Source organism: Sphaeramia orbicularis, chromosome 8, assembly GCF_902148855.1.
Source record: "Sphaeramia orbicularis chromosome 8, fSphaOr1.1, whole genome shotgun sequence".
NCBI classification, from domain to species: Eukaryota; Metazoa; Chordata; class Actinopteri; order Kurtiformes; family Apogonidae; genus Sphaeramia; species Sphaeramia orbicularis.
Window position 1 is genome coordinate 26924824 of NC_043964.1, and position 13319 is coordinate 26938142.

General features: G+C 38.0%; 1 protein-coding gene and 1 gene segment (V, D, J or C); both read left to right on the forward strand.

The window, feature by feature from the left end:
* The first annotated feature begins 93 nt into the window (after positions 1–93).
* On the forward strand, positions 94–2942 carry LOC115424680 (pentraxin fusion protein-like). The gene is made up of 3 exons (XM_030142066.1): positions 94–145; positions 1215–1452; positions 2531–2942. The coding sequence occupies exons 1-3, from the start codon at positions 94–96 to the stop codon at positions 2940–2942; spliced, it is 702 nt and encodes a 233-aa protein (XP_029997926.1).
* Positions 2943–5693: 2751 nt separating this feature from the next.
* On the forward strand, positions 5694–10420 carry LOC115424796 (Ig mu chain C region secreted form-like). The segment is given in 4 exon segments: positions 5694–5943; positions 7732–7881; positions 8401–8433; positions 9874–10420. Coding segments are annotated over 4 exon segments (769 nt in total).
* Positions 10421–13319: the final 2899 nt, after the last annotated feature.

The following is a 13319-nucleotide window of genomic DNA, read 5'->3' on the forward strand; positions in this document are numbered from 1 at the left end:
CTTTGTAGAGTCAAACATGAATTTAATAAATGCAAGAAAATTGGTGGAATAAACAGACATTTTTAACATTTTCTGCAGGTTTACTTGGACAAAATGAGGATTTCAGCTGTAGTTTTAATCATTGCCATCTCCGTGGCATTGACTGGTAAAGTTATACTTTTCATTTGTATTTTTGTATGTTTAGATTTAATATTAGTTTGTTGTATTATGAGTTTTATCTGCTTATTTGTAGATGAATTACCTGAGCTAAAACATCTACTAAGGAGAAAAACAACCAATAAGTATTTTTTAGACCATTATAGCCACTATAAGGTATATTTTAGTAAAAGATGTGTTCGAGTTTCACTTGTTAATCAGCAATTTAAGGTTCCATTGGACTTGAAATAAAACAAAAGTTTAGTTTACACTAGTAGAGTCAAACATATGGCCAGTGGGCCGAAACCCGCTCACCAAAGGGTCCAATCCAGCCTGTTAGATGAATTTGTGAAATGTAAAACTTGTGCTTAACATATTATCAGTTCAGGGGCCACATACAGACCAATATGATTTCAAGTGGCTCAGAGCAGTAAAAAAATAACATAATAACCTATTAATAATGACAACTCTAAAATTTCCTCTGTGATTTAGTATAAATAAATAAAATGACGTGAAAATATTTACATTTACACACTATACTTTCACAAAACATTTCAACAACCTGAACAAATATGAACAACCTGAAATGTCTTATAAGAAGTAAATACAGTTTTAACAATATTCTGCCTGTTACTAAATGTTTTGTGTATTTGTTGATCCACTGTGGTCTGTAAGTTGTAAGGTACATGTACATGATAAGCTGAGGCATAATATTGAAAAATATCACACTTATTTTTCTTGAGAAATTTCAAGTCATTCATGGTTGTTCATGTTATTCACATTTTTTAAAGAATAGTTGGTAGATGTAAACATTTTCATGGTTTAATTGTACTCTTTCACTCTAGTTTGGAGCTATCATTATTTTTAGGTTCTATTGGTCTGGTGTGTTTGAGATCATTATTGTGCTGAATGTGGAACCTGACACCCGTGGTTTATCTCTTGTGTGTTGCATTAGAAACATGAAATTTAATATTATGCAAAAAATGAGGGGTGTATCTTAATTTAAATATTGAAAATGTGTGAAAAATATAAAAGATTAAATGCAATGGTGAAGTTAAAAACCCGCTCCTCTATTCCAGTGAGTATCACCATCAGGTCCATGATATTTCCTCTTGACAGCAGCAGCTCTGGTGGCCCGTCCAGTACCGGTTATGTGGAGATGATCCCACAGAATCCCCTGAACCTGAGGGCCTTCACTCTGTGCATGCGTCTGGGCACCGAGCTGTCCATGACCACCACCGAGCGCTCCATCATCCTGTTCGCCTACAGGACCTCGCAACATGATGAGCTCAACGTATGGCAGGAAGTGGACGGCAGGTACTCCTTCATCAGTATGCAACGTCATGAATCATCATTTATAATAAATACTGAGGCTGAACTCACCACGATTTAAGAGGATCTACCATGTCTCAGTGTGGACAAGTTTAGACAAAACACATTCTTTCACTTTCACATTAACCTTCAGGTAACATTAACGCATCACATTAACGCTCTATTCAAACTTTGTGTCAATCCCCCCCCCCCACCCACCCCACCCCCAGCAGCAAATCTATTAGTTGATACCAAATCATACCAAATTTGGTTTGTAGATTGCCAGTGACCCAGAATAGATATTGTTACAATTTGGGAAAAGTGGGTCAAAGTTGACATTTTTTTATGAGTTTTTAAAACCTTTTTCCCCCCATTTACTTATAATGGGTGAGATTTCAAATGTCTCTAGCAGCAAAACTATTGGTTGAATTCATACCAAACTTGGTTTATAGATTACTAGTGACTCAGAATAAAAATTATTACATTTAGGGAAAAATAAGTCAAAGTTTAAATTTTTCATGAATTTTTAAAATCTTTTTGTTTTTCCATTCCTTATAAGGGGACGCAATTTCAAATGTCTGCAGCAGCAAAACTACTAGTTAAATTTCTACCAAATTGGGTTTATGGATTTCCAGTGACCCAGATTAAATGTGTTTACATTTTGGAAAAAGTAGGTCAAAGTTAATATTTTTTATGAATTTTAAAATATTTTTTCATCTCCCATTTACTTAAAATGGGTGACATTTCAAATGTCTATAAAAACATCAATTTCGTTTCAATGTACTTCAAACTTTGCACATATATAGAGGCAAATGATATGCTAACATCATCACATGCATAGACATGATGACATCAGCTGGATTGATGCCAAAATAAGATACAATATGTGTGAGGGGTGGGGTTTGTTGTGCCTGGCACCACTTGTTTTCGTCCACTTTTGGTTCAATTCTTGTTTAACCCTAACCCTAAAACTATAAATGGATTAAAAACCAAATGTTTTGCACAGGTTAGGTGTTTTCAATGATGAGGAAGGGGCCTCTCTGGGTGGGATATCAGAGGGTTAACTCCATATGTGCATTTCCAGATTGTCCCTGTACCTGAGTGGGAGTTCAGATGGCGTTCTATTCCAAGTCCCTGGTCTCGGGGCCCTTCACACCCATCTGTGTTTGACCTGGGATTCCAGCTCAGGTGCAACTGCCCTCTTCATGAACGGACAGAGGAGTCTGACCAAGATTTACAAGAAGAACCACAATGTGAGCTCTGGAGGCAGGGTCATCCTGGGACAAGACCCTGACTCACTTCTGGGGGATTTTGATGCCGACCAGAGTTTTGTTGGAGAGATTTATGACGTGAATATGTGGAGCTCAGTCCTCTCAGACAGCACCATCCAGGACATGTTTGCAGGGAGGGCAGTGCCCAGACCAGACATATTGGACTGGGAAACTGCAGAGCTGCGAAGGAATGGGGACACAACGATGATTGAACATGAGCTGTAGCTTTGACAGGTCGATTACATCAAATTATCACAACACTATCACATGTATCACCATGTTACAGGCCAATAAAGGTTATTTTGTAACAATGTTTGGCTTATACACTTCATTCAACCTTTAATTTTCTTTGCATTATGACTCATTTATTGGTAAATTAAATGTAATTCAGAGAAAAACAACATGAACTGTGAAATGTTTTTTTCCTGGTTAAATCAAGTTTATATTAATAAATAAATACATAAATACCAAATGTCAAGATGTTGGTGTTAATTTAACTGGGCTTAGAAATACAACAGATACAAATCATCTGACATGATTCTTATTGAGGAACTTTTATATATTGTCACCTTCTTAAAATAATGGCATAATCATAATTTTCAAGTGAAAAAACAAAAACAAACAGAATTAAATTGAACCAAATATATGTGTAATTTTAAAACAAAACAAAACATGAAAATCATAACTTAGCCCCTTATTTTAAGACTATGACAGTATCATGTAATATTACATGAGAAAATGTTGTCATTACACACAAAACCATTTTCAGGCAGAAACACTGATGACTGTTATTAAAAATAATTGTTAGAAATAGGTGGAATTTACACACTTTTACAGTGTTTTTTTCTTCTGTTTTGGAGACATAGAAAGCTAAAAAATTTTTTACTCTCTATCATTGTGTCTTTGTTTAAATTCAGGAGCTCTGCTTAGATTTAAGTTTTGATTCTTTTTTAAAATGTGTTTCTGAAAATAAATAAATCAAGTACACTTCATACAGGACGATGATTTATCACTAGTTCACTCAACCATACCAAGTTTTTTTTATTTTCTTACTTGTCTCAACACTATTCAAAGGTAACTCAAGTGCTTTATGAGTGCATCAGTATCTTTATATACTGTATGTATAAAGGACCTGATTGTATATCTTTGTAAAACACAGAGTAATCTTCAGTTTCTTTTCGATCTGTTTCCCTGATTCACGTTCTCATTATAAGAAGATGATGACAAAAACTTGATGTCGTTCTGTATCAGTGGTTTCTGACCTTTATTTGTGTCATTTTGTGCACTTATAAAACATTACCTCTGAATATGATGCAACAAGCCATAGATTTTCAACATAAAACTTCATGAAAATGGGCATAATTTTATTGGAGTCATGTTGTAGTTCTCAATATGACCAGTAGATGACGCCAAAGTTTTACAGTTTTACAGTCAGACAAACGTGTAGAAAAGCCCGTTGACATTATTATTTGGTTGTAACAGGGTGAAAGTTGGTCATTATCACCCATGAACCAAAGGTAATTTCTGTCATTAATACGGCCCGAAAAAACTTTTATTTTCACATCATAATAAAATGTAAAAAAGATCTTTCTGCACAGTTTCCAATAAATGTATTTACAGTTTTTCACCCTATACTTGTTAAAAGTGTTGCATTTTCAGCTTTTTCTACTCCACTCAACTACTTTGTAGACATTAAAAAATAAATAAATGATCACTCCAATATACATTATAATCCAATTCATTTGACGTATGTCATATTTGATTTATTTACTCCGAGATGTTCCTCCAAGAAAACCAATAAAAAATTACTGCTTTTAAAAGACAGACGTCATACTTATAAATATATATTTGGCACCTATGTTACTAAAGTACTTTGATTCTTTAACATTTTTATCTATGTTTAACAAGTATCTCTGAGGTAATTAGTGGTTAAAACTGAAAAAAAAAACAAACAAACATTAAAACGCCTCAATCACTGTTAGAATTCTGAAATGTATTTACTTTTGATCGGGACTGAAAATTATTAAAAGATTTAAGTCAGTATAAAGTGGAACATATAATTATATAATTAGTAATATAATGATTTTGTATAAAACAGTTGTTTTTAAAATGATGCTGAAAAAGAAACTAAAACTGCATCAGAGTCGGTGTTGGTGCCATCACTGACAATATTTTTTCCATTTCTTTTTCATTTTGTCAGTTTATTTGTTTACTTTCACCACAATTCATGTTGTTAAATTGTAAATCTCTCTGTCTTGTTCTTGCTGTATTCACTCTTTTGGGCTTTTAGCTGGACGGGCTGCATTAAATCATTATTACCATCAAAATAACAGGTCACTACTGAACAGTGTAACAGTAAATACATGTTACTGACTTAACTTCTTCCCTGGAGTCTCTGTACTTTATTGCCTCACAGGTTTTCCCTGGATCATCTCTGGACCTGCTGCTGTGGTCCTGCTTCTCTCCTTCCTCCATCATCATTATTCATTTATCCATATAGTTATTATAGTGTTTATTATACAGTCACTGGGATGGTAGAGCTCTCTAATGATGGAAGCTAACATCTGCAGTAGTTGTATATCCACTACTGGAGTAATACACTGCAAAAATCAAAATCTTACCAAGTGTATTTTTCTAATTTCTGGTTAGAATATCTCATCACACTTAAAATAAGACATAATCACCCAAAGAGTAAATTGTAAGTGAGATATAAGAACTTATTTTTAGACAATAGATCTTGAAAATCTTATTTCAAGAAATCTTACCAAGAGAATTTTCACTTGATCAATTGGCAAATTTTTTTTTGTTTGAATTAAGCAAAAAAAAAAAAAAAAAAAATCATGAAAATTATCTTGTTGCCACTATCATGGCATCGCCCATTTGTTTGCAGGTAGACCTCTCCTCCTCAACTCAAACGGAGTGTCTTCACTAACACTAGCTTAAGAAGGACATTTTGTGGAGATAAAGATGTCAGCCATGGTATGCGGTGCCGTGCTGGGGTACCTGGCACCGAGCTGTGGCACCGTGGTGCCACGGCAAGTGGTTGGCACTGAGCCGTGGCACCGAGCCGTAGTACCGCGGCACCTCGCGGCCCCAACCGAGGTGCCGCGGCGCCAGCCGTGGTGCCATGGCACCTCGCGGCACCAGCTGTGGTGCTGTGATGCCACGGCTTGGTGCCAACCACTTGCCGTGGCACCGCGGTGTCGCAGCTCGGTGCCACAGATCGGTGCCACAGCTCGGTGCCACAGCTCGGTGCCAGGTACCCCAGCACGGCACCGCGTACCATGGCTGACATCTTTATCTCCACAAAATGTCCTTCTTAAGCTAGTGTTAGTGAAGACACTCCGTTTGAGTTGAGGAGGAGAGGTCTACCTGCAAACAAATGGGCGATGCCATGATAGTGGAGCTCCACAGGAAGCTCCTCTTCTCCTCCTCTCAAAATAAAATAATTTTAGAACTTCTTGTAGTGAATATTCGTCAAAAATGATATTGAATGTCAGGCAGTTGAACAATTCAACACCGAAATCACACAATTGTTTACTTGCACTGGTAGTTCACAAAGTTGCCGTCAACTTTTCGCGTTAGCATTAGCTTAGCAACGAACCTTCACACAGTGCACACAAGGGGCATTTACCACTGTAAACTAACCCCAACCATACCCTAACCCTAACCTTAACCATTTAACGCCCATGCCGAACCTTGAGCAGACACTGGAACCGTATTTAATCATTTAACTGCTTTGCAAACTATATTAATGTAAATATCTATATTTTAAAATAACTTTATTTTTTAGCGCACGACCTCCACTTCCGGTGGGGTACTTCCTTAGCATTAGCCACATTAGCCGAAAGCCTTAAAATTTTTCAGCCTATCCTTTTATTTTTTGTGGTGGCCTTAATTTTAAAGCAAGACACCTTTCGCGTAAACAGCGTCCCCGTAATTGAAAAGGTGGATGATGTTTTTTTTTTTCTTATAGTGGATATTTTTTTGGGCTGCTCTCTTTTTTTTTTTTTTTCTCATAGTAGATAATTTTTTTCACCTGTTCTTTTTTTTTTTTTTCTTGTAGTGAATAATTTTTTGGGCTAGTAGATAATTTTTTTCGCCTGTTCTCTTTTTTTTTCTTTTAGTGGATAATTTTTTTGGCTGGTCTCTTTTCTTTCTTATAGGGGATTTTTTTTTTCGTCTAGTGGATAATTTTTTTTAGGCTGTTCTCTTTTTTTTTCTTGTAGTAGATAATTTTTTTCATCTAGTGGATAATTTTTTTAGGCTGTTCTCCCCTTTTTTTTCTTATAGTGGATAATTTTTTTGGGCTGTTTTCTTTTGTTTTTATTTTTTCTTGTAGTAGATAATTTTTTTCATCTAGTGGATAATTTTTTTAGACTGTTCTCTTTTTTTTCTTGCAGTAGATAACTTTTTTCATCTAGTGAATAATTTTTTTAGGCTGTTCTCCTTTTTTTTTTTTTTTTCTTGTAGTAGATAATTTTTTTCGTCTAGTGGATAATTTTTTGGCCTGTTGCACCTCTGGGCCACCGTAGCATCTTGTTCAGCCTGGTTCACATGAAATTAAATTAGAACCTAGACATAACTACCAAAATGATTTATTTAATATTAAACAGTATTTCATTTCATTCATTCAAATGATTTTATAACACACTGATAGATTAAAAAAACTAGATTAAAGAAGAGGAAGCAGCAAAACGTGAAGGATTTACTATGAAACAGAAGTATATCATTTGTGAATAAAAACTGTACTGAATATTGTAACTCCTCCTCCTCCTCCTCTTCCTCATTTCTCCTCAGTCTCTCTATAAGCTTCAGTCTCTGTTCTTGTCACATCTCTGTTCACGTCTCATCTGGACAGTAAAGGACGTTTACTCCACACACTGACAACATGCTGGTGACCCTCTGCACTCTCATCACTGCTCTAACATGTAAGATATTCTCCTGCTTCTGTTATACACACATATGATCAAATATAAACCCTTCATTCATAGATTTTTCTGTTTGTTGACAGATGTTGATGCAGTGATAGTGCTGACTCAGACGCCTGCTGTCCTCACAGTTTCTGCAGGACAAGAGGTTGTTCTCAAATGTAACATTCAGAGATATGATGGGAATTATGGCTATGGAACAGGATTCTCCTCTGATCGATTTAACTCTAAAAGTACATCAAACATTAATTATCAGTTAATCATTAATCGTGCAGAGGTAGGAGACTCTGCTCAGTATTTCTGTCAGACATGGGACGATTCTGCTAATGAACATGTATCACAGTGAATCACACCATGACAAAAACCTCAGTGACAGAGTCAGTACAGTTTGGAGGAATTACAAAAAAAAGTAACCAACTAATCTGCTGTAAATTAAAGAAAGTTACTTCAAACATTGAAAATGAAAATAATAATTATCAATTAAATAAACTTTCCTGGACTTTGTGAATGATGAACATATGCAGAGCAGTGTCACTACAATCACAATGAATTCAATGGTCATTAAACATAAGAGTTAAATTCAAGCAAACTGTGAAATATTCACAGTCAGTCCTCAGGTCCATCAGTGTTCTGGATCATAAACACACAGGAAACACAGAAATGAGATGTTTTCAGTGAAAGTTTGTGTTTAAAGGATGTTTCAGTTTCAGGAGGTTTTTGTACGAGCGTGTACACAAACTGAATCACTGTGGTATTCGGACCAGGCACCAAGCTGACTGTGACATGTAAGTACCTTTAAAATCATCAAGAAATCCGATTGATTTTCTATCTCTGAAGGATTGGAACAGAAAATATCTGCATTAATAATGTATTTAATGCTATGGTAATGATAAGTTTGTACATGTTGAGTTTTAAATACATGTAACATTTTCCAAAAGTAATGTTACAACTTGCTATACTATATGATTTCATATTCATTAATTGATTACATTTTTTATTCTGTAATTTTAAGTTTGGATTTAAGACATTTTCAAATTATCAATTCATTTTTGCAATTTATAACAACTTTTTTTAACATCTAAAACCATCTGTCAAATAATTTTTATTATAACGTTCATTTACATTATTCTACCAAAATTTACTCCAAATCATTATCATATACTTTAAATTCATGACATGATGTTTAAGGTGACTGAAACCATTTTTTTTTTTACTCTTTAGTCACTTTAACCTAAGGAGAATACTGGTACTGATATAAAGCAATGATTATATTTACATTAATCTGTTCAACTGGAGATATAAAAATAGAAACAAATGGTTAATTTATGTGAATTGAAATGTTTGCATGTGTTTTTGTCTAAACCCATAAAGACCTAGTGGTATTTTGTGGCAGTTCTCAGATGTATTTTTCTTTCTATTTTAACTTTTCAAAAGTGATTTATCACCATTAATTGTAATATTATCCTCTTTATTTTGCTTTTTTTTCAGTGAAAGTCATATATTTTATTATTTATAATTCACTGATCATGTTGATGATCATAAAAACCTCTAATGAAAGTTGAGGATCATTACATCAAAAACAGAGAGAACCCTAGAAAAAAAAAAAAAAAAAAAAAAAAAAAAAACTTTTTCAGCTAAATATATTATTAACTGACTATTAACCAAGTGTGTCCATGCACTGTCATTGATCCAACTCTATGGAATTTATTGGAGAATCAATGTTGTAGAAGATGACAATGTTTCCAAGTTCACTACGAAGCCTCTGAACGTCCAAATGGGTCATATCTGATGACCATGAAGAGATGACAAACTGCATTTTACACCAATTATTTATATGGATTGATAGGATTAGTGCATCAACATGTATTTATTATAAATTATCAGATCAGTAGATGGTTTTGGTGGCTGTTTGGGTCTTTATGGGTTAAGACAGAAATATGACAATCACATTTTTTTTTTACATTTTCAGTTTATTTGTGCAGAATAGCAGTCAAATAAAAAAAATTAAATGTGGTTTGTGCAAGTAAAATAAATATATGAGACATGTAAATGTACAAATAAATGAAATAATCATGAAGAATCTCAGCTGCTCAATAAATACCAGTGAGAGAAAATAAACACAACCATCAACCTGTAGATGTTTGACTCCTGCTTCCTTTCTGTTTTCCGTACATGTCATTGTCGTCCATGTATGATGTATGTTGGTGTGGTGGGTGTATTTTCAGGCTCCAGCATCCCTCCTCCTGTCCTGACAGTCTTCCCTCCGTCCGCTGCTGAGCTCCAGTCCAACAAAGCCACTCTGGTCTGTCTGTCCAGTCAGTCTGTGGCTTTTGCACATGTGACCTGGTTGGCTGCTGGGAGTCCGCTGAGCACTGGGATCTCTACCAGCACTGCTGTTCAGCAACCAGACCAGACTTTCCAAATCAGCAGCTACCTGTCCATCCAGACGTCAGACGTCAGACTGGAACACGGATCAGGTTTACACATGTCAAGTGTCTGTGGGCTCCCAGACTTCCGAGAAAAACATCAACAAGTCAGCGTGTCCCACTGAGCAACAGTAGAGGAGCACAATGACCATCTGAAACCTGCTTCTGCACCGTCTGTGCTCTGTGCTCTGTACAAGGTTTACATGATACACAACATTACACACAGCAGACACGAACACCATGACGTCACCACCACCTAGCCGGTTTGGGTTACTAAATGCACGTTCCATTGCCAATAAATCCTCCTCCCTAAATGAGCTTTTTACTAACAGGAACTTGGACGCATTATTCCTGACGGAGACGTGGCAGAGGGATGGGGAGTTCATTCATTTAAATGAACTGTGCCCTCCTGGCTGCTCTGCTGTTGGTCAGCCCCGCCCCTGTCGCCGGGGCGGTGGCCTTGCTGTAGTGCACCAAGACAAATACACATGCAGAGGGATGAGCACCGATGACTTTCCCTCATTTGAGTCACAAATGATCAAGATTGGCTCCTCCAGTGTGTTTTACTGTTTCTTAATCTACCGTCCCCCTGGCCCTGCTGGTGCCTTCTTAAACGATTTTAGTGATTTCCTTACATCAATAATAAAACTGGAGAAGGTTTTAATTCTTGGGGATTTCAATCTGCACATCAACAACGATTCATCCAGCCCAGCAATGGAACAATTAGCCATGACTGACACTTTTAACCTCAAACAACATGTATCTGGCCCCACCCACAAGAAAGGACATACCCTGGACCTGGTTTTCTCATTGGGCTTACACGTCACAAATGTGTGTGTTGAGGATGTCCACTTGAGTGATCATTGTGGTGTGTTTTTTGACCTATGTGTGCCTCTTGAGCCCAAGCCTGCCCCTAGAAGAGCCAAGAGGAGGATTATTACAGAGTCCACAGCCCAGGATTTCCGTGCCCTGTTTAACCCTAGTCTTCTTAATGAGTGTCCCGATGTTGATGAGTTTATCCAGTGCTTTGCCACACACTGCAGCTCTGTTCTTGACCAGGTGGCTCCCTTGAAAACCAATGTCACTCGTAAGTGGTCTTGTCCCTGGATAAATGAAAACATTTTAAACCTAAGGAGAACTTGTCGTAAAACTGAGCGTCTTTGGAAAGCAACCCAGTTGGAAGTACACAGGTTACATCTTAAAGATCTCATAACCTCATTAAATAAAATGATTAAGGAGGCAAGATCCAGCTACTTCCACAAACTTATAGCCACAAACAAGAAAAACCCCAAAGTAATCTTTGACACAATCCAGTCCATTGTGTCCCCTGCTGTCCCTGCTGCCCCTGTGCTCTGTAAAGCTGACAGCAATGACTTCCTAAACTTCTTCACAGACAAGATCAGGGATATTAAACACAATATCCCACCACCCTCTGGCCGTCTGACCCGAGCTGATCCCCCTCTTCAAACCTGGTCCTCTTTCGACCCTGTGACACTGGAGGACATCTCAGCACTTTTATCCAAAATGAAACCCTCCTCCAACTCTGCAGACATCCTCCCCCATAAGCTCCTTGTCAGTGTCTTTGACACAATTGGACCATGGGTCAGAAAGCTTTTTAACCTGTCGATCTCAACTGGTTTGTTTCCCAGCTCCTTCAAACAGGCCATCATAGAACCTAAACTAAAGAAAACCACACTGGACCCCACAGACTTCAAAAGCTACAGACCCATTTCAAAGCTCCCCCTATTGGCCAAAATCCTTGAGAAGGCAGTGTCTAAACAACTTACAGCTTTTCTGGAGACACACCAGATCTATGACACTTTTCAATCTGGGTTTAGACAATGCCACTCAACAGAAACCGCACTATTAAAAGTGTCTAGTGACATCCTGATGGTGGCTGACTCCGGGAAATCCACGGTCTTGGTCCTGCTAGATCTCTCCTCGGCCTTTGACACAGTGGACCATAACATAATGATTGAGAGACTGAAGGACCTGGTAGGGATGTCAGGTCCTGTGCTAGACTGGTTCTCCTCTTACCTGACCGGCAGAAGCTTCACTGTGTCAATAAACAACTTCCAATCTGACTCAGCGGATCTACTGTGTGGTGTGCCCCAAGGCTCTGTCCTGGGACCAGTGCTATTCTTACTCTATGTCCTCCCACTTGGCCACATTATCCGACAGTATAGTGATGTCTCCTATCATCTATTCGCGGATGACATCCAGATATACTGCTCCTTTAACTCCTCTGAGCCCCACAAACTAAGTTCCTTAATCAACTGCTTGTCAGAGCTGAAGCAGTGGCTAAATGATAACAGCCTCCAGCTGAACTCCAGCAAAACAGAGACCCTCATCATTGCCCCGGATAGTGCAATCCCAGGGATCAAACATCACCTTGGAGACCTGAGTTCCTTGGTAAAGACCAAACTGAGGAATCTGGGTGTCATCTTTGACCAGGACATGTCTTTAGAATTCTACTCCAAACACCTAGTCAAAAACTGTTTCTTCCAACTACGCAACATCTCCAAACTCAGATCTATGGTGTCCATCAATGAGCTCCAGATGATCGTTCACGCTTTTTTGTCTTCTTGCTTAGACTACTGCAACAGCCTGTTTACATGCTTAAACAAGAAGGAGCTGGCCCGTCTACAGTTTGTCCAGATCTCTGCTGCCAGGCTTTTGACCCGCACAAACAGGAGAACCCACATCACTCCCATTCTTAAATCTCTCCACTGGCTCCCTGTTCTATATTGTCTTCATTTCAAAATTCTTGTGCTAACTTTCCGGGCTCTACATGGCCAGGCCCCTGCATACATTGCTTCCCTGATCCAGCCCTACAGCTCGACTCGTAGCTTGAGGTCTTCAGGACAGCACCTGCTGATGGTTCCACGCACCTGTTTTAGCACACGTGGTGACAGGTCTTTTAAAGCTGTGGCACCACGTCTATGGAATGACCTGCCTCTACACCTACGGTCCATGGACTCTGTAGAGAGCTTTAAAAAACACCTCAAAACCCTCCTGTTCAAAAAGGCTTTTTAGTCTCCCACCTGACCCAGGGCCACCACAGACTGACTACACTCTATGTATTCACCATAAAGTACTCCATGTGCCCCCCCCCGCCCCCCTCTCCCCCAGTCTCTCTATATCTCTATCGCTCTCTCTTTTCTCCTCCTTTACTCTCTCTCTTTAACCCCAACTGGTCAAGGCAGACAGCCATCCTTCAGGAGTCTGGGTCTGCTCGAGGTTTC